This window comes from Oreochromis aureus, linkage group 20 (assembly GCF_013358895.1).
Source record: "Oreochromis aureus strain Israel breed Guangdong linkage group 20, ZZ_aureus, whole genome shotgun sequence".
NCBI lineage: Eukaryota > Metazoa > Chordata > Actinopteri > Cichliformes > Cichlidae > Oreochromis > Oreochromis aureus.
In genome coordinates, this window is record NC_052961.1 from 6951565 (window position 1) to 6974319 (window position 22755).

The 22755-nt window shown below is 40.1% G+C and overlaps 2 protein-coding genes across 3 annotated transcripts in view; one reads left to right on the forward strand and one right to left on the reverse strand.

The window, feature by feature from the left end:
• jph2 (junctophilin 2) overlaps positions 1-10521 on the reverse strand; it is a 28207-nt gene extending 17686 nt beyond the window's left edge. For both annotated transcript variants that reach the window (XM_031760455.2, XM_031760454.2), the window contains exons 1-2: positions 8167-10521; positions 3826-4642 (exon numbers count right to left, since the gene is read on the reverse strand). In XM_031760455.2, coding sequence (XP_031616315.1) covers positions 3826-4642; positions 8167-8545 — 1196 coding nt within the window. In that variant the 5' untranslated portion in view covers positions 8546-10521. The remainder of the gene's footprint in view (positions 1-3825; positions 4643-8166) is intronic.
• A 4080-nt stretch (positions 10522-14601) lies between these two features.
• The window catches only part of gdap1l1 (ganglioside induced differentiation associated protein 1-like 1), a 28234-nt gene continuing 20080 nt past the window's right edge, over positions 14602-22755 (forward strand). The window contains exon 1 of the mRNA XM_031725746.2: positions 14602-15111. Coding sequence (XP_031581606.1) covers positions 14932-15111 — 180 coding nt within the window. The 5' untranslated portion in view covers positions 14602-14931. The remainder of the gene's footprint in view (positions 15112-22755) is intronic.

The window sequence follows — 22755 nt, forward strand, 5'->3', positions numbered from 1 at the left end:
GGCAGTTAAATATGAGGGCAAAGCCAGGAGCCACACGGATTCATATAAAGACTGCAAAGTGAATAAGAGGATAGGCCACTGAGACATCACCCACTGGTTCATGAACTCTCTCTTTTTGATTGTGTTTTGGAGCCAGACGGGCTTTTATTTGGAGGAGAGGGTGGAGTGTTATCAGCTATAACCTGTAGGCCTTTACATGCCATATACAGATGGAAATGCCTGCTTAGTGTAAGTAATCTCTCTACCTAATTTTGTGACTTTTGGAGTGTTTTTAATTAATTTATCTGACAGATAATATGGCTCGCTGTGGGGATGTTAGCAAAAACAGACCTTCCAAAAACATTTGTGGCAGGCATCTTTGTCTGTGCATTGCAGCTGCACTGTTTACGGATGCAGCTTGGTAACCAAGCTCGGTACTGCTGGCTTAACTTAGTACTCCCACCTTCTCATCTAAATACAATCAGCAGCCAAAAAACTAAAGTTCAGGCTTCAAAAGGCAAAGTGTAGAAACCACTGAGTGCCAGTGTCCATCTTTTATATGCAGTCATACCATTAAATACATTTTCCCTTCTAATTGGATTCAGCAAAGGCCATTTCTGGCATCACAGGGGGTTATAATGGGGTCAGACTATGTTTGTGTGGGGCAGGTTACAAATGCTCAGAGGAATTTAGCATGTGAAGGACATTTCCTGTGTGAATATATTCCTTGTAAATAAATACATACATAAAAGGAAGTTGTTTCTTACTCTCATGTGGCCTCTTTTTTTTATTTCACTAAACTGTTTTTAACTGTTATTTCAGTTTCTTTTTTCATCTAGAAATCCTTTGGGTTTCAGCGGGGATGCATCTATCAACTGAAACATCTCTGAGCTGCAGGTTTCTTGTGAGACTAAAAAACAAAGAAAAACAAATTTTCTGATCTTTGTCATAGCTGAATTTGATTTTACTTGTGGTATTTTTCCACTGAAGCCTTCCCAAATTGGCATAGTTTGTTACTTGTAGTTTTCCACCTTGGAAAAGACATTAACATGTTTTCCTGCAGGACTCCCAGGATGACAGTCCCTGGTGGTTTCCCAACAGTCTCTCCATTAAAAATATTTAAATTTAGAAAACTAGACGCAATCAAAATGTGGAACATGATCGTTGCAGAACAGGGGAACAAAGGGTAAAAATGCTGTGTAGTCTTGCATAAAATGATACTTCTGGCTACAAATACTCCAAAAGGTCACCTGTTTTACTTCCAGTCTTTGGGTGTAATAAGCTGAAATCTGAAGGCTGCAGATTTAGTAGTATGGGGTCAGCATATTACCCAAAGGCGCTTGGGCACGATGATGTGGAGTTTCGGAGTCAGGAATTTGAACCACTGGTCAAATGATTATTGGAAACCTCAAACTATTAAAATCAAAAACTCTGAATGACCCGACCTCTTACAATGACACACAAATATAAGATTACAGCATCTACATCCACACATGCTTTAGCGTTTTCACACCAGGCGGAGCATGGCTGCAAGGATCCTGGGATCCCAGCAGGGAGTCATTTCTGAGAAGTCGTTTTCAAGGCCAACAGTGGTGAGCTGGAAACTGATACTGTGGAGCTGCTTGCTTCATTCCAACTATTGTAAGATACATCAACATTTTGACAACTGCAGGGAGTAAGAGTGTCAGATTGTGAATCATCTGAGATTTTCGCTAAAAGGCCAGCGTAGCCATTACTCAAATACCCTGCACGACTCCATGATAAATACTCTTCTGTTCACAACTCAAATATCATGTTAATTATTCAGCTTTAGAGATTTGGGATTTTTTTCTTTTTCATGGGGATGATGAGACTTATGGGTTCCCCTGTTTCTAGTCTCTGTGTTAAGCTATAAGCAAACTCATTTAGAAAAATCCGGAGATCTTCTGCTCCTCAGTGATTCAACTAAATCCTCTGTTGACTATGATCTGGGCTTGCAGCAGGAAGCACATATAGAGATTTCAGATATGTATTCTACTCCTAACGTTGAAATCAACTATCAGATATTCAGCCACTCCTGTAACTGAGTGCAGTGGAGCTCTAGGTCACTCCAGTCTCACTGTTTGAATATGTTGTACACAGTGCCAATTCAGGCAGATAAACTGAGCAACACACACTGAGAGGGAGAAAAGTTGTGCCTGTGAACTTTCCAGATTCACCACAAAAAACTAAACAGATAACCAGAAGAACCCACATGAATTTTTAACAATGGGTTGTCCAGTTTGTGCTATAATACAGTGATTAAAGGTGTTTCTGTTATAGGTTTATTTGGACTTGCAGGCAAAGCCATGGATGATTAAAATGACAGATGAAGGCTCAAAATAAATGTTAGTAGTATATGAACTGTTCCCTTCATTTACCTTCACGCAAACTGACCTTTAGCAAATCCTAGCACGATTTTAAACCTTTTAACCATTAAATTTACATATAAGTCACAGGGCTAAGCACCTGTTATAAAAACCAATGCTGCTGAAAGGTTCTGAAGGCATTTCCTGGATCATAAAAGACTCTTTTAGCCATCTGCATAAATAAATATCTCATCGGCTGTACTGCAAGGTTGCCAGACACTCGTAATTCAAAATTACATCCAGCATGTCCTTATTTACATTACTGAACATAATAGTAAAAAAAAGGAAAAGAAAAAATGATTTATAAACTGACCTTGTTTTAGGTCAAAATAATCACAAGCTGAAGAAAGGAAGGTGCAGTGTGATACATTGTTTAAAAGTGTTCAACATGTAACAAACCTTTTTTCGTCTAGATGACTGGAAAATGAGATAATTCGGGGAATATCTTCAGAAAGCAATAAGTGGTGTCAGGGTTGCCAGGTTTGCATGGCAAAAAACAGGTTGGTGCTTAATGAAAACTATCCAAGTTACCAAAGCTGGGAAGAAAAGGTGGACACTGTGTAGCTAAGACAACTACAGCAGATAATGTGTTTGTGTTTATGTGGATTATAGTTTGGGGGGTGCCCACATGCTTGTCTTTACTCACTTTTGTAGGATTTTTTAAATAATTGATTTTATTTTTGATTTATTTATAGATATTTCTGTCGCAACCACTGCAGTGAAAAGAAGATTGTCATTTCCATCTGCTGTGATTTATATTTGGTGATGTGGGCTCTCATCGCTCTTCCATGTGTATATCGGTAATGGACAAGCTAGTGAGAGCAGCAGAAGGACCCAAGGACAGAACAGAGTGGGCTTTAATCAAAAACAGATCTGATATTAAGTCAAAAACAACATGAAAAGAAGAGAAGGGGTGCAGGTGTAGTGCAAAGCAACATGCTTATGTGCAGCTACTGCAGGGAGGCTGAAGCACCCACATGGGATTTTCCAGTTGGAAGGCACTGATATCTGCTGATCTGCTGGGTTTGTGCCGAGTTTGACTGTTTGACAAAAAATAGACTTGTGCAAACACTTCAAAAGTAGCCAAACTCTACAAAAACAACAGACCTAGCGACCCTCAGTGGTATTTAATAGCTTTCTGGTTATGTTAAAGATCGCTGGAGATTTATCCAGCCATCCATTTTCTTGACAGCTTATCCTCACTGCAGGGGGCTGGAGCTGATCTTAGCTGCAACTGGGCAACAGGCTGGGTATACCATAGATAAATTACAAGTCCTTTGTAAGGGAGACAACCACTCACACTCACATTCACACTTAAGGCTAATTTCGAATCACCAGTTAAGCTAAGAAGCATGTCAAAATTATAGTTTTGCTCTGCGGATAGAAAAAATACCCATAATAGACCAAGCATGATAAAAAAAAAGGCATGAGAGGAATGATCTCTCAGGTGGTTTCTTACCTGGAAGCAGCAATCTCTGCCTTCTGCTTGGCGATGGCTGCAGCCCTCTGAGCACCCTCCACCGCCCGCTCCACCTTCTGCTTGATCTTGGTTCCCTTCAGCTGGATCACCCTCTTCTTCATGGCTTTCACCAGCATGTTGTTCATGTACTTGCCTTCTTCCTTCCCTCCCTCAGCGAATGTGGTGCAGCCGTAGCCGTGTCTCTGGTTATTGAGCCACTCACCCTCGTACTTCAGCCCGCTGGACCTCTCGCTTATTCCATATCCTGAGCGCTTGTCATTCTTCCACTCGCCCATGTAGACCTCTGTGGTGGTGGCGTCAATGTCAGCCTCCACTGGGGGGAAATCCTCGGCTCCAGCCAGACTCTCGTCCCCAATGCTGACTGTGGAGTTGGTGTCGCTGGCGTTGGAACTGAGAGCCGAATCCGGCCTCAGGAAGCTGATCTTGCTCTTCTGGCTGGACAGCGATGTGCTTGAGTCGGACTTCTTCAGCTTACCCAGCAGGGAGCTCCTGCGAAATAGGCCCTTCTTCTTGTTTTTAACAGCCTCAGGGTCCACCTGGAGTGTGAGGGCGAAGCCTCCTCGAGATGGCCCCAGCTGGGTAGGAGTGGCGACGGGTGTCTCCTCACCTGAGGCATTGGTGGTGGTGATGATTGGGACGTCTTGCTGCAGGACGGTGCCGTTGCTGTGCTCGCTGCGAAGGGAGGTCAAGGAGGTACGAAGAGGGGAGCGGACAACTGCCGCCATGCCGTAGGGGACGCTCTGTCGAACACCATAGCCGTGCCGCATCCCACCAGTGAACTGACCCTGAAAAGTACCTGGAAACCATTAAAAAAAAAAAGTTAATATTTTGTTATTACACTGCAGATCGTGAGCACGAGGTATTTAACCCTAGAAACGTGGTTCCACCTTGATTTGGATGAAATCAACACCAAATCATCTACAATGGGAAAGATTGCACAACATTTTCTATGGACATAGAAGACAGATCCCACTAACACTGGAAATCATAATGACATTTACACACCTCCCTTATCTTTTGTTCTGAGAATGTTTTTAAATCTTAGAAGGAAGTTCTCATAGAACTTTAAGATTTCGAGATGCAGATTTTATTGACTTCCCCATCCTCGTACACTTTTATTTCTGATCAAGCAATTGCAAAACCACTGGAACTGCAAGAAGGTGGTTTGAACAGCTTACTATCATTAAGAACTTTGTAACAGACTTTGGGCAGAAAGCACAGGATTCTTTTGCTTTTATTTTGCAATTATTGCTGTTAAACATTCCAGTCACACGTGACAGTGAGAAAATCCAGTTAATCAGGACACAGTCAAGAAATTACCAAGAGGGAGAAGCCCTGTGACAGCGTGACTGATGGATGGACAGGGAGCGCAGCAGCATGTGCCGCCTGTTCTTTCTTTTTTTTTATTCTCCCTGTAGTTTGTGATTCATCCTGTTTACTGTTTGTTGTCTCTCCTTTTCCGTCTTTGCTTTCCACTCACTCACCAGTCAGTTACAGTAGCTCCCTAATTCTGGGTGTGTATGAGGTCTCTTCCTGTTAAAATGGAGCACTTCCTCCCAGTCACTATCAAGCGCTTGCACACAGCGTGATCATGTTGATCTTACATTATAAAGCACCTTGAGATAGCTTGTGCGCTATGTAAATAGCACCTGCAAAAAAAGTATGATTTTTATTTGTTGTGCCGTCTGTATTATGTGTTAAACTGTGTTAAACCTACATCATATCTTATACCCTATCCTGATGCTCACTATCTGAGAAATGTTACCTAACATCACAGCTATACAGACTTCAACACCTTTGATAAGTCTGTCTGTTAAGAATATGCGGTATAAACACATTATATTGATTAGCAGAAGGATAATGGCTCAGAAATAATTTAAGAGGCTGCAACTATCTCTAATTTGTTCATTATATTAATGCAACAGCATGTGATGCTTTCATAACTCCTGCAATAAATATATTGACTCAAAGTCAGCTCTTAAGTTTTTGCTTCTTTCTGTGTCTTAGTAGAAGTTACTGATCAGCATTGGAAACACACCAGCTCACAGGATGCAAATGCAAATGGCATCACCCACTGCAGCAGGGATTCAATGCATTACCATAAATTAAATTGAAGATTGTGAAAATAGTAAATCTTAGCACCTTAGCTTCATTAGCATGTTAATAATGCCATTCTTAACATGTTAGCCTGTTAGCCTGTTTGAGTCTCCTGGAGACTGTTGTTTAAACGTTCATTTCTGCCAAAATGTCATGGATATCTTTAGAGTGACACATCTCATTCAGTAATACCCTCGCTGACAAGTCATCTTAGTGTCTGTTCTCATGCTAAAATTGATGTGTGTGGATTACAGTGACAGCAAGGCCTCAGCCTGCAAGGCCAAGAGGGCACCAAGCATGTGGGCTATTATTAAATCCTGACATCTGGTGCTCTCACACCCACCCGCCTCCAACCACATCTTCCAACGCACCGCACCTCAAAGCTGATGAGTCAGCGGTTAAGGAGGGAAACCACTGCTGTTGTACAAACACAATTAATGTTATTTGTCTAACTCATTTTGTTAAGTAAGTGAGCTGACGGGCTAAGGAGAACCACCAGAAGCGTCCAGAGAAAGTGTAAGAAAAACTGCACACACAAAGTTCAATAATAATGTTTCCTTCCTGATACACTGTTAACACAGTGGCTGCATTCATAAATAATAAAAAATGGCATTATATACAATGTATAACACTTGAGAGGACTAGTACTGCTGCACAACTGCTCACTTTACTACACGTTTTGTATGAGTAGTACTTTTACTTGTGTAAGACGTAGACTTGAGGGCATTTCTTTTTGTGTTTTTATTAATTTTGAGTACTTATTTTGCCACTGTGAGGTGTAGTGTAACAAACTGGAAACGTCCCTGTAGGGGTTTTTAGCTCCAACAAACTCTGAGCACCTCTTGACTGACAGCAGCAGGGTGGCGTTTTCTTCTTATTACAGAGGCATCATTAAAGACCACCAAGTTCATCAGGCCGGTCTGTTTTGCACTCACGGATTTGTCTCCAACAATCTTGGCTGGAGTTTGCTTGTGATGTTGCACAATTTACAAGTAGCACAATAGTAATAAAGTACTACACTTCAGGATTCCACAACATTTATTTTATAGCTATAGATAGCAGTTAAAACCATGAAGGTCATGATGTGTTCAATTCAGCTTTTAAAAGCACATTAAGAAGCTGAATCACCCGAATCTCATACAGTTGTTAAGTGCACCAGTAATCTCAGCAATACTGACTGAAAATCCTCACACTAGTAACTTTTCCTTATTGAAAGGACTGTTGTGAAGAGGCTCAGCCACATGACGACCTCTGACCCTACTGTGGTCTGCTGCTGCAGTTTTAATATATACAGTATATCTCTTTAGTTACCTTAGCCATCTTGATTAATATTAAAATAATCTGAATACTCCTAACCCTGCAGAGGCCTGCAGCAGCAGCGGCAGCATTTTCTTTTAGTAGTAACTATGTACATTTATTTCAGTATTTTACTGAGTACAGTAACAAAAATACTCAAGTAAAGTCCTTCATTTATCTATAATTAGTTTTATTTAAAGATTCAGAAACCCGATTACCCTGCTGCAAGATGAATCTGCAGTTTGACCACAAGCATTTGCTCATCTCAGTGCCATGTACTCGAGTACAAATAAGTACATGTACTCAAACATAGATAAGTAGATGTACTTGAGCATGTGTACTTATTTGCTGTAGTACAGTAAATGGTAATTTATTTGATTATTTCTATATTTAAGGAGTAATACGTTTATCAGCACTAGCTTTAGAGGGACATTAGCATTTTCACTGACTATAAGTAACTCTTTTCTGTGGTAACTAAGTACATATACTCAAGTATTTCACAATGGTTTTGAGGTACTGTTTCTATATGTAAAGAGTTCTCCATTTAAATAATCTGAATCGGTAGTTTTAATGTGCACGTCTTTCTTTAAATAGATATAAATAAATATCCTCCTGTATAGATTTTTATAGAGGTAATAATTTCGCTTTTCATTGCACTGTTTATGTGGCAACTTTAGTGTTTTCTTACATTTATTTACGAATTAAAGTATCGAGTCTATCATACAAGTCTTGTAAAGAAGTAGCCTTTACAGACTAATGATAATTATTAGATACATATGGCATACAAAATATGTGATATTCAATTAAAACAACGAATACTTCACATATCAAACTTCTAACAGCATATTATCGAAAAATATAAAAACATAAAAGTGATTTTTTCCCCCACTTGTTGGTCCTTGTGGACAGATTTAATGCGTGTCTCACCTCCATCCGCATACGTCTCTGTGCCATATCCATCCTGGAGCCCGTTATTCCATGTCCCCTCATACTTTGCTCCGCTGCCAACACTGATCCGGACGCCATATCTCCCTTTGAATCCATGAGTCCATTCCCCTTTGTAAATCCAGTGTCCTTTGGTTTCTACTCCCAGACCGTGACGCTTCCCCTGCGACCAGTATCCCTCGTAGGTGTTCCCGCTGGGCCAGGTGTAGACTCCCACCACCTCGAAGCCGTAGTTCCAGGAGCCCGAGAACTCGCCCTGCCCTTTGGGTCCGGTGCAGATGCCATGGCCGTGGGCTTTGCCCCCCTCCCAGCCTCCGCAGTAAGCTCCACCGTCATCAAACTCAAAGCGACCTCCACTCATTCCTCACCGCAGAAAAACGCACAGAAAGTAAAGCTGAATTTTTTTCTGTTACCTGTCTAAAGATAAGAGCTCCGTTAGTCTGACTTCACCTTCACCTGACATTAAAACTGGCAGGAGATACCCTCAGTGCTGAACTTGGTTTCTTCTTTGGAAGTTGGTTTGGGGATTTCTGAGCGTGTCCATGAAGCTCCGGGGCGCACTTTACACTTTATTCTGTTTTTCTCCCTTCTTTTCTCCGGATTACTCCACTGTCTTATTGGATTCGTCGATTAAGCTAATTAACTACCCACTCCACGGATTCCCTCCAGGATAAATTATACTTCGTTGCAAATTTGGATCCAATTACCGGTTACTGAATCGGAATTGTTTCTGTATTTCTGTCTTGAAAAGCCAGGGATCTTACATGGCTTTACCAGGTGGCCACAGAGAAAAGCCCCTTTCCCCCTGTCCCTGCCACCCAGCTATCTCCCGACAGTCGCTGCTGTTGGAAATATTTTAGCAGACCTAACAAGGCGACCAATCCACACACACACCCTTCCAAAAATACAACCCAATCCTTACTCTGCTGCCTGCAAGGAGCCATGCCAGAGAGTCTTGCCACTTCGGGACAGGACTCTGCTCTCTATAGGTTTTACTGCTGCACACACGGTGCGCCCAGTTAATGCAGTTGGAGCGCAATTATTCTCTAATAGTCTGTTAAGCTTCAGCAGAGAGATATGTGAGCGCACATGCACCACTGTTGCATCCAATTCATCTTCCTGTATGACGGAAAAGCGCCCGTGGTTCTCGTGACATTAAGTCAAGTGCAATATTTCCAGTGCAAATTAGGCTTCAGCATGTGTCTCTGTGGTTTATTTCTCCATAAATGTAGGCATGCATGTAGATCCCTTTTGGTACCATGTGTGCTGCTAGTATGTTATATATTCCTGTTTTACTAGGAAAAAAATGTTTCTCTGTCTAGTTTCTTCTGCTTTCTGTGTTCCCCTGTCTCCGTCTTGTCTGTCATTTTTTTTTTTACAGTTTTTTTTTTTTCAGTTTTACTTTGAAAGTTAGTTTTGATGTATTTTACTTCCCTTTTCCTCCTTTGTGGTTGTATCCCTCATCCTCATCAGTTTCACTTGTTGCCCACCTGACTGTCATCACTAATCACACTTATCTGCTACACTCACTGGCCCCTTTATTAGGTACAGCTTAGTAGTACAGGTTTGAGATGATTGGAGCTTTGTGATATGGTGCATTACCCTGCAGGAAGCAGCCATCACAAGATGGGAATACTGTTTCCATTATGCCACCACCAAAAACTTGACCTGTAAATACAAGGCAGGATGGAGCCATGCTTTTATGTTGTTTATGGCAAATTCTGACCCTACCATTCAGGTGAGGTAACACGAATGTCATCAGGTCTGGTTTTTCTTTTCTTTTCTCCTTCAAGGTTTGACATGTTGTACATCAGAGATTCTCTTCTGTATATAATGAGTTGTTATTTGAGTTACTGGTACCTTCCTATCAGCTCAAAGGAGTTCGATCTCTGGCATCAATAAGGCATTTTCACACAGAGAATTGGTGCTCGCTGGATATTTGATCTTTTTCAAACTGTTTTCTGCAAACCCTAGAGAGCACTGTGTGGTAAAATCCCAGCAGGTCCTTAAATACTTAAACCAGCACCAGCAGCTATGCCATATCCAAAGTCACTGACACCACCTTACCCATCCTGATGTTGAATTTGGACTTCAGCAGGTTGTCTTGGACATGTCTATATTAGTATATGCATTGAGTGTAAATGCAGCCTTGTGGTTGGCTGATTAGTTATTTCGAGTAAAAAGCAGTTAAACAGGTGTGCCTAACAAAGTGGCCAGTGAGCTTATGTTCCTCTTTCCGTCTGTTTTTGTCAGATTGTCTGCTTGTGCTCTGTGTGTTTACCTTGGATTTAATGTACCCCTTTTGTGGATTCTTGCTTTAACTCCCAGACTTTGTGTATGACTGTGTACTTTTGTGAACAACCATAAATTCTTTTTCTTGTTAATTTTTTTCCCCCGTGTCTTTTATTTGGGTCCAAAATCTGAGCCAGCGTAACAACAGGAGAAAAACAAATCCAACATAAACACTCACATTTATGCTCCTTCCAATGACACATCAGATCTGCATCAGTTATGTATCACTCTTCAGCCCTCTGCTGGAACGTTTTGGTAACAACAACGTATTTTGCTTGAAAACTTGAGTTGTCAATGTTTTGATGACTCTGTGCCAATTTTAGGAGCCAGCATATGAGTGAGGGCTGCACAAGGAAGTATGCTGTGTTTGTAACTTGTCCCTTTGTAGCAAAGGTTTGTCTAAATCTGAGTCAATTTATCACTGATTTATATTTCTGAAACATTAGTGAGGTGACATTTCTTGATCAGCTGCATCTATCAGTATTTAGCTTTAGTTAGCTTTGATTACTAAAACAGAACGGTTCAGTCTGAAGGGACGTGCTCCCTTGTTCTCATTCTGTTGTATCATATTACTTAATGAAGAAAATCTACCATGCAGACTGAATTCCTTGCTTATGGCGCCAGACAAAAAGTTATAGAGGTGCAGATTGTCTTGCAGACCGGACCTAAGAACACTGGGCTTAAAATATCCTAAATCAATTAAACCAACGGGTTTTGTAGACGAGTAATATGTACTCAGCTATTTTACTTGAGTAACAGTGTTCGTGCATTCATGTTAAATATCCTATTACAAGAAAAAGGTTTGCACTTATACTCCTTTGCTTAAGATAAAGGTAGAAAAATGCCTGTCTAACATACAATATTAAGCTTTTGATAGCTTGACCTTGATATTAATCGATTGCTATTTTAAACAAGTATTTGTTTTACTAATCTAAAGAATCCAAAATTGGGCAGTGGGGTCTGTTTTTGTTGCTTCCAAAAGTCATAACATGAATCTGTGATTCATAGGAAATGATTTTACCTGATTTTACTGCTTAAAACTGCTTTCAAGTCTTGGTAAGAACAACGTCTACTCTTTTTGTCTGAAATCTGAAAAATGTTAACTTCTGTTATTTGAGGTAGCAAGTCAGAAAGAAAGAATCTGAGCAGACGTCTTTAGCAGCTCATTGTCTCAGCTGCAGGCTCAAATATTTACCAGTTGTTTCCCTCAATCTTGAACAGTTACTGAAATAAACCCATGTGAAAGGCTTAGAGGAGGAATCATATGTGGAATATTTTTTTCTAAGGAGTCAAACTAAAGACCCAAGCCTCCCAGTTTATTCTTTAAAAACATGTTTAGTTATACATGTTTAAACTGTAGAGTCTCAAGCTAATAAAATAGGTTTAGGGACAGGATTGCTTAGACTTTGTTGGATAAAAATTAAACTATATTGAAATGTGCATAAGTCTTCAGTCCTCACAGGGTGCATTTAGAAAGGCATCTGAGCTACAACAAACAGAGTCATGAAAAGAACAAGGAGTCCTGTGAACAGATGGTAAGACCCCTGCAGAGCCCTGATTCTGCCTTCCTGGAGTCTGTCTGGGATTATACAGGAAACCAGCAGAGACTGAGACAGACTAAATCTCTGGTAAGTTCTGGACTGGGCTGGCATTTCTATAGCATTTTTGTTTTAGTTGTACAACCACTCGCTATTGCTAGAGTACAAGCCATGTCCCCAGGATATGGAACAACCAGCCCACACTATGTGCTAGGCTGCCAATGAGAGCTGCTGTTTTAGAGATTACACTCAATCATTCACCTTATTTTACCTGGTTACTCCAGTTTGTTTGCACGTAATTAATAAAAACATTTGCAAAAGTTCTCAACTTTTATTAGAATTTTTGCAGAGAAATGGCCTTTATAGTAAGCTGTTGCTTATGCGGTCAGTTTGGTAGAGCACATATTCACAGTTCATATTCAGTTCAGAGGCGCATAAATAAGTCTGAAAAATGATGCTCTTTAAAAAAAATACTATAACATCATACAGGAAAGTGTTTGTTGCTTTGCAAATTATTCTATTCGTTGTGTCTAACGCTGAAATAAACACTGAATAGCATCTTTAAAAATCAGCACACTGACTTAAGGTAGACTTCTGCACATAAACAGAAGTCAACTGTTATTGGATATTACTAAAAAGATGAATATAGTTTACTGTGCTGCATGATGTGTAACATTCTTTTGTAAAACCAATAATATAGTTATAATCTCGATGGTTATTAAGTCAAAAAGCAAAGAAATTATGTATTTATTTTCAGGGTTGGGGTTAGTTTCAATTATTTGTGGTCAAACGTTTACATCCACTGTGGCCCTCGATGTAAAATGAGTTTGACATGCCTGCCTTAGGAAACTGCACCTCAGCTACATGCTTTGGTAGCCATCAACAAGCGTCTGAAATAATTCTGACTGGATATTTCACCACTCTTCTTGGCACAATTGATAGAGCTCATTTAAATTGGTTGGTTTCCTGGCACAGGCCTGGCTTTTAAGAATAGTTCACAAATTTTCAATAGATTGTAATTACCAGAAAATTGGCCAGCAATAGTCAACCAAAAGGTTCACTTTGACCTGCAGGATGGCTTTGAAAAGCCTGAAAGCTATACTGAAGTCAATAATTACTTACTTTCATCCGTTCATTTTCTTCTGCTTATCCTATTCAGGGTCGTAATGTGGCTGGAACCTGTCCCAGCTTTCAGGGTACAACCTGGACAGGTTGCCAGTCTGTCACAGGGCTAACACAAAGAGACAAACATTCATGCTCACACTCACACCTACAGCCAATTTAGAAAAATGTCAGTTAACTGAAGATGTACTGAGGGGGGATTCTGGAGTACCCACAGAGAACCCACACAGGGACAAGGAAAACATGCAAAATGCACACAGAAAGGCCCCAAAGAACCTGTGACAGTGACAGTGCTAACCACTATGCTGCCTAATTACTTAATTCTGTTTCCATAAAATGCTTTTCTATTCTCGTGGCAAGGCCAGTTTTATTCCGCAGGAGACAAAATGGATGGAAATTGCAGTGTTTCTAGATCTAGGCACATTGTTTCATAAAGAAATAAAACACTGCTGCTGTTTAATTACAAAACCCTCTGCATGTGAAGCTTTTGTGCTTTTTCACTTTGATCTGACTCACAAATGTGGGAAAAAACAATTTGGAAATATTCTTGGAACATGACTTATTTTATGTAAAAGATGAATCGCCCATTAAGTGAGAAAAATATTAACAAGAAGTAATACCTTCTGTTGTTGTAGTAAGTTTTATCTTCTTCTTGGACAACTATTTTAGATTTAAAAAAAAAAAAAAAAAAAAGGATCTGGTCAAAGTATTTACTGTGAACTTCTAAGTTACTTTTTCTAAATGCTCCCTGTATATTTTAAGAAAAATCTGTCCTCACTAGTGTCCAGTTCTTTAAGTTGGGGTGTGTTAAAATATTTGGGGATGCATGTTGTTTTTATCTGGGCATTTAATTTGAGCTTTACCTCAGTTTACTTAGCAACTGTAAATAAAGTCCTTTTAATGACTTGACTGATTGGGGGGGAGGGGAATTGATTGTCCCAGTGCGTCATCTTGTGGTGTAAATTGGTATTACATGAAAGTGCAGCACGGCTCTACTTAAACTTCAGTTGATATTTTTTTTTCATTTTTATTAAAACATAAATGTTTTGGCTACTGTGTTACGTCCCTTGTTTCTTCACATTTTGTCGACATCTCAGTTAATTTCGGAGGACTTTAAACGATTTTAGGGTCACGGGGAATTAGGTCCTACGTGCCTTTTTAAGAGAGTAAATCAGGAGGCCAGAAGATTAAAAGTTATTGTGTAATCGTTTTACTGGTGTGGCTCGAGACTGAGCTGCACGTCACCCGTGGACTAAAGTGAGTTTGACACCTCTGGCCTAGTCCAAATAGTTTCCCGGTAACGGAAAGAAAAGCACTTGAAGTCTTCTGATTATTTAACGAGCTGCTCTTATAGGCAGACTACGTTCCACACTATGGAAATTTGCGTGCGTACTGTGGCCCACAGCCTCCATTGTCCTTACAGGAGCCGATTGACCTTCCACTGAAGCGCTCCCTGCGAGGGGTTTCCACGGCGCATGTTTGTGCGTAACGCATCATGTGATGTAATACGGTTACCCATCGATTTAATTGCAAGTGCAGCGGCATGCTCGAGTAAGTCGGTATTTGCATATGGATTAGGGTGTGCGTGTTTTTCCCTGGGAGGCGCGGAGCTGTCCCAAACTGATGGATGCTGTCGCTGCTGCCGCGTGAACCGGTGATGCTGCTGCGCTCGAGCCGCTGAGCTTTCTCTCTCTCTCTCTCTCGTTCGCTCGCTCTCTTTCCCTTTCACACACTCTCTCTCTCTCCATCCTCTCCCTCCTCGCTCCTCTCCTCCACACGCACAAAACGCTCTGTCATGGCGTCTTCCAACCATGTTACCCCTACCAACTGTAGCTGGTGGCCCATCTCAGCCATGGATGAAGACGGCAAAATCACAGACGGGGAGGAGTGCGAAGAACCGGCGGCAGAGCCCAAACCCTTCAACAAAGACAGGCTCGTTTTGTACCACTGGACGCAATCTTTCACCTCCCAAAAGGTAAAAAAAAAAAAAGAAAAGAAAAAAAAAAGGAGCAGAGCTTGAAAATGGAGGTGGCTCCAAGTCTCTTTGCATGACATGATGCTACAGCTTGGAGCTGCCTCTGTTTGTCTGCTGTGACCAAAGCGTGTTTGCATCAGTGCATGTTTGTCCTGCACATATACCTCCGGAATATGAATATCATCCTGCAGCTGGGCAGAGCTCCCGTTTGACGCTGCAGCACGGGGGTCTCATTTCTTCGACAGAGAGGAGTGTGTTTGATCAATATTCCATCATTAGTCACCGCATAGATCACCTTTCACATCTTATCTGCTTCCATCCTCGATTGACACGTTGGGGCTATTATCTGCCCATAATGCTGGTGAACGTGGTTAGGCTACTATGGGCTTTGACACATGACATCCTAAATAATTGATCAAAATGCTGTGCAAAACAAACTCCAAAGGCCATCTCCCACCTTCTGCAGCTGAATCACACCATATGTTCTTATTTTCATGCCTTCCTTCAGTCTACTTGTGATTTATTAACATGCATACTCCCACGAAATGAGCATGTGGTTATAAAATGTTGCACTGAAGCCACACAAATAACTCTGAAAACATAAATGATTATCATATGGAGAATTCAGTACCATGAAGCTGTAAATTAAAGAGACACTCCAACAATTAAACATGAAACCCCTTTGCATTTAAAAAGCATAGACTGTATGTAAAAGATGAACTCAGCCGTCATGAAATGTTTTGTCCTCATTTTGAAAGCCACGCTTCAGTGTTGCTTAGGCTGGTCGGGCACCTCTCGATTTTTGTAACCCTGTGCTGGTGGCGCGGCCGGCGTGGTTCGGTTGAAGACGTGAGTGTATCATCATGTCAGGTTTTACCATATTTCAATGACATATCAGTGCAAAAAGCTCAGATATTCTCAGATTATACAAAAATCCTGCACCATTTTTAAAAAGATAAAACTTTCTTGAGAAAACTTCATTTTAACTTCTTCTACTCCTTTGCTAGCACTGATGTGGTGGTTTTGTAATTGCGACACCAATTGTTCAGGAGAACAATGCACTAAGTATGACGCACAGCAGCGGTATATCTGTGAAATGGTTGTAGAGATGTCACCGTTGACTTTTGACACAACCAATCAACTTCACAGGTCCAATGCAAAGAAACCCTTATCATTTAATTAGTGCTAAACAACAGGCTAATAATATACTGGAATTTCACACACTAGAATTGAACCATAGACTTTCTGGACAGTAGGTAACGTGCAGTATTTGTCAAATAGTGCATCTATGATGCACCAATAGCATAAACATGGTGGAGAGGTCCAGTTCTGTTACTCCAGTTAGCAGACAGTGATTGGCGACAGCTCCTTTTGTCGTTCACACCGCCAACTCCCGTATCATGAAGCTTAGACCAAAACAGTTTCATTATCCAGGCTGAAAACATGTTTATTTGTGTGTTATAGTTAGGCATTTTAACATGGAAGTCTATGGGGACTGACTCACCTTTAAAGCCAGCCTCATATGGACATTAGAAGAACTGTACTAATTAGACAACAATAGTGGTTTGGCCCACTAAGGAGGAGAATGGTACCAGTGCTACAGCTGTAAAACCATAATATTCACCTTTAGGCTCAAACTGTCTATGTGCTGGAAGAGGTTCAACCAGTGTCAACTGGATATGCTCTGAAGTACAGTCACTGCACTCAAAGGTGAATGCACAGCAGGGTGCATGCGCTCTGGCCAATATAACCAACACACAGAAGCTATTTGCAAAGCGTTGTTTATTTTATGGAAAGGGTGCTTAAAGAGTTACTTTTCTCACTAGATAAAGCTGTAGCATAACAGATGGTGGTAATTAGACATTTTTAAAAGACTTTGAGATGTTGAGTGACAGGTGGTGCCTACCTGCCAGTCAAAGCAGCCATCTAATGCTTAACTGCTACAATTTAAAGCAATTAATCTGATGTCACGAAGGGCAATTAACTGTAGTCGTAAACCACAATCTGTACCAGGCTGTAAATGTGTTTATCTAAAGTGTATTTTAACATGGAAGTGGAGCTGGCCTCAGGAGGCCACCAAAGCAAGACGTCGTGAGAGTTATCCAAGCTTGGACTTGGACACCAGATGATTTTGAATGATGTGGATACTTTTATGTTTCATTACTCATTATTGCACATCTGTCACACAGATGTGCAAGAAAACTCCTTAAGAACTTCCAGAGTTTTAGAGTTTTTATGATACTTGAAGTTTAATTTTGGATAACAAACAACTTCTTTCACATGTAAACAAACCAGAGGTGACAGCATGCAAACGCTGTAGAAAAGGTGAAGGTCATGACATAATCACTTGCATTTCTGTGTTAACACGATGAGGATATTGTTCAGTGCGAGATTTAATATGAGGACACAGAGAGGGAAAATGCTAAAAGAACAAGTGGAGCTTTCCCTTTCTACTATCATGCTGCTTTATAGGCCGTATCTATTAGATCAAGTAGTTTGAGATTTGACCCACATAAGTCATTAAACATTTGGATTGTGCTGCTCAACTTGTCACACCTGTAAATTGATGTACATGAAAAGGTAAATTGCTAAGCTGCCCCTTTAAAAAGTGGACTCAGCTATGAAATGGCAATTGGGATTTCATCCTTTGTCCTCATCAGCCACCATCTGTGCCTAATGTGTGCACATGGATTACATGACTACGACTAGTATCTTTGTACACTCAGTGAGTTTTATAGATGAGTTGATGCACATAAAATAACTGCAACTACTTTTTAAAATTTTTAAATTATTCATTGGAAAAAATGTGCATTCTGATGACAACCCCTTACTGTCTGATAAATAGCGATGGCCATTTTCACCACAAGATTAATTTATAGTGAAAAATGCTTCAGTCTCTTAGGATTCTTTAAAAATTCAAGACTCAAGATGTGATTCAACACATAGATCTACCTTTCTGTCATTATTGCATATTACTGAGGATGAAGTCAGAAATGTTGTTTAGAAACACTGTAGCACATCAGCCTTGAGTTGATGCTCAGTCTCAGGTTTGTACGTTAGTTATAAAGCTCAGGATCTCTGGCTTATGGCCACTCGAGTCTGAGCTGCTGATTGAGCTGATAGTCACTCAGCAGAGGGTAAACACCAAGCTCACTGTCATGATTATCGCCTCAGTCCTGGAGCTGGAGGAGCTGGAGTGACTCCTCGATCATGTGTGACTGTGCTGTCTCGCTGCCTCTTTCAAAAGTAACACATGGGTTTCAGCTCAGATGCTGAAAGAAATTTGAGCAACAAACCTGCTAATGTTTACGTGTACGATGTTGTATTATTGTTATGTGAGCTGAAGCATGGGATGATGGGAAGGGCCTTTATGAGATTAAGAGGCCGTGCACCTGGTTATCTGCTCCACTAGAAATTTACTGAAAATGTTGCACATTAATATAACACCAGTGCTCACAACACAATTGGTCAAAATCAGTTTGTTGCACCTTTGAAAGATGTGTTAGTTAGTCAATCTTTTGTGACTTGCCAAATATATTTTTCCGCTGTATGAAAAGACAGAAATGAATCCTTTCGTAAACACACTGGCAGTGCGAGACAGGCGAGCAGCTTTTGATAAAGGAGTCACATTTTCAGCTGATCAACATTTCTCTGTGCCGACTCCATTGTCGTCAATGTGCAGGGGATTATTTACAAGCTTGTGTATACCTCAGCAAGTTTATGAGGAAGGAGACAACGTACTGTCGAACTTCTCTTGCACCACACTTTCACTTTATTGTCTGACTTTATACAACTTCATATCTAGTGTCACTGTAACTTTGATCCTGTGGCCCTGCACTATAATTATCTACCTCACACCAGGAATGAATTATGAGCACAACAAATATGGTAACGATAGATGCAGAAAAGGCGCAGTGACACAGAGGCCATGCACAGATCAATACAGCTCTGGCAACCTCAGAGTCTGCAGGGTAGAAATTTACACCTTTAGTGATGAGGCTTTAACAAACTGCTGTTTTCTTTCAGTGTGGGGGGCAGTATATCATGACAGCAGTGAGTATCTGGACACTTTCTTTGAAACCTTTGGCAGACACAATGCCATATTTTGCTGTGCTCTGTATTCAAGTGTAACTGTTGCAATTAGGAAGCGAACACCGTCAAAGTTTATTTGATTGTCTGTTTACTACCATCAAACAGATAATCAGACAAAGGGAAACTGAAGCTATATGTACACATGATGTACTAAAAGGAGGATAATACAGGTGGGCAACAAGAAACAGCTAAATCTGATCAAGACAAATGACGTAAAGGAAGTCAAGCTAAATACATAAGAGACTTACAAAACAGGAAACAACTAAACAGGGAATCACTAACAGAGATGACGACTTAAGAATCAAGTCGACACTATTCTATTCTATTCAACTCAGTTTGATTTATACAGCGCCAAATCACAACAAAAGTTGTCTCGAGGTGCTTTATATTGTAAAGTAAAAACCCCACAATAATACAGAGAAAGCAACAACAATCAGACAACTGTCTATGAGCTAGCACTTGGCGACATTGGGAAGGAAGAGCTTCCTTTTAAAAGCAAGAAACCTGCAGTACGACCAGGCTCAGGAACTGGGTGAGTGCTGAGGGAGAGGACAAAAGAGTTTAATAATAACTAATAATTAAATGCAAAGTGGTGAATAAACACACAGGCTGAAAAGAGGTGAGTGAAGAAGAAACACTCAGTGCATCATGGGAAGAACCAAGCATTCCAGGCCTATTGCAGTGTAACTAAGGGAAGGTTCAGGGTCACCTGATCCAGTCTCGGCTCTAAGATTTGTTAAAAAGGAAAGTCTAATTATATTTGGACTGCATTGATTTATTAGAAACTCTTTTATTTATTTATTTTTAGATAGATTAAAAGTTTAAGATAGTTTGCTTTCTTTGCATTTTAACCCTTTCATGCATGAATTATGACAACCTTAATCAGGATTTTTTTCTTAAGTATTTTTATTCATCTTTAGGCATGAAAAAGATATTTTTGAACTTCATTTTTGTAAACATGTACTTTTCAAAGAGTATTTTTACATGTCCACTTAGGTGGACAACATACGTTTTGACTTATGAATTTGACAAACAAATAAATAATATACACTGTGTGTCGTTTTTATGTGCAAGTATAGCATCAACACTGACACAAATACAAGAAAACAGCCTTTGAATAGCTGTCCACTGTAGTGACCACTATGCGTGAAAGGGATATAGGCAAGCATATAATTTAGTTGTGCTTTTGGCATAATGATTAAAATACAGATTCTAATTTTGATTCTGATATGAACACCAAACATAACTAAACTCATGTTAAGGCTGTAATCAGACGTAAGGCTCAAGAGTAACAGTGAAACTTCCATGGAAGTTTATGTCTGGGCCAGTCGTTGTATACTTACATTACTCAAAGGTTTTTCTTGTGTTGGAGAGTACCTACCCCTGAAGTAGGAGCTAAAAAAACACCAAACCACATACAATACACAGAACGTAAATAGTTCCTGCAAAAATAATACTAAAGATTTAAAAACAAACACCACAAAGCAAGAGCCACCTGGTTGTAATGTGTTAAAGGAAAGACAGATTTTTTAAATAGCTCCAGTCAAACTGGAGCTATTTAGTTTCTAAAATCTCATCCTCAAGGGTTTTGATAGGATTAATGCAATGAGACAAAATATAAAAATCCATAAAGGGAAATAAATTATTTTCTGGGACCTTTCTTTACCCGTTCCCAGTAGAATCCCCTGTTCTGGGACCAGGCCATATCATTTATTAAAATGCAAACTGCTGTCATTTTGAGAACGTCAAACTTGGCTTACTTGGTCTGGCACTACTATGATTAAAATGGGTGCAGCTTTGCTTTATACATTTGATCAAGTTTGGTGCATTTCAGAATGATCAAGAACAGGTTTAGTAAAATAAATGTCAGAGTATCATTTCTGTAAGGCTGATTCCCCGCCCCCAATTTAAAGTTTGATTAGATGGATTATATCTCTAACTTCTCAGTCTGTCCTGATGGGGACAGACGTCTCTCAACAGAGCCATAGAACCTCATGTTTGTTCAGTTTGGCTCTATGGTTGTGGAGGTTTTACTGACAGAAGAAAGATAGGACTTAAGAACTTGAGGGAGGGATTGACTGAAACAATAGTAAGACCCCGAATTTGATTAAATGTAGTCCACTATGTTCAGCCAAACATCTGCTGTTGTGTCTCCTGAATTAATGGGTACCAGACTACTTAATTTGTCCACTTTGTTTATATAAGAGGGGTTTTTCACATTACAAAATACAGAAACCTAAAAACCTGTGACTTACCAAGCAGTGACTTATCTAATTAAATACTGAGATTTCAAGGAAGATATGCTATGGCTAAATGGACCTGCAAAGGCTCACCAAGAAATCATATGCAGTCATAGTGTAAAGGTGCACATAAAATAATTAGCCTGTCTCTGGCTTATAAGAGACTCAGGGGTAGCACAGATGTTTACATGGTTATCGCTACATTCAAGAACTCAAAAAACTTCAGACACACACATTTAGTGAAACTGAACAAAAGCTAAAACTGTGTAAAAATGCTATTTCTATGTTTTAGCTAATGTTTTTGACTCACCTGGTTCCTCACTCTGACTTCTCAGTTTTTTCTTTAGTGTCTCACTTTCTCCTGCACCTTTCATTTTTGCCTCATGATCCATTTTGACTAGTATAACTATCATCTGTAGGAAGCAGGTAAATGTGTGTTTTCTGAGGTTGGCATTAATCTCAGTTGGGAATAGGCACTCAGACAGCTGTGGACACTGTGGAAAAGTAGTCCCTGTTACTTTATTCACGCTTTCTGGAATTTCGGTGGTGCATTTTTAAGCCTCAGTGTTAGCTGCTGTGATGTCAGTTGTAAGAGAGGGTGAAGTGCTACGCTGTCAACTAAAGCTAGCAAGCTTTGTTAGTAGGTTTCATCAATAAACTGTACAGGTGTGGTGCACAGACACAAAGGTAATAGTAATTGACAGGCTAATAAAATACCAGAAAGTGAGTTTGAAGACTGAAAGTGAGCTTGCAGTGCCTCTCAAACAACATTCAGTAGTGTTGAAGGGGTAAATGGCTGTAAACATTCTTTTAGAGGGTGTGAAATTTGTCAAATTTTAACATAGAATCAGCAGTTTTACATTAATCACTGCGTCATTTCATGCTGCATTCCTCTAGCAAAATATTATATTTAAAAATATTACATCTGGCGCTAAGATGGTGCATTAAATTAAAAGAGAAGGTGGTGGAAACGCCAATTAACTAAGATCTGATTAGTGCCACAACTAGACTTTTTTAATAATACATAGTGTGTTTAAAAAAAGTGTAATTAGATGTATTACGTAGCATCATGTCTTTGCAGTACTAACTGCTTTTCATCCCTAATAACAGCAAACATGCAGATGAGACTAAGCTGCAGATGAAGTTCACTTATTGTATAGTGTAAGAGGAGTGAATTTTATGCTTCCCAAGCAGCTGAACCACTTGGCATCATTGCTAAGAAGTGACTAATAATATTATGTAACTCTCGATGCAACGGTGACTGTGTTATTGTGGGTATCATCCAGGGACAGCTCAGCTTTATAACACAGGG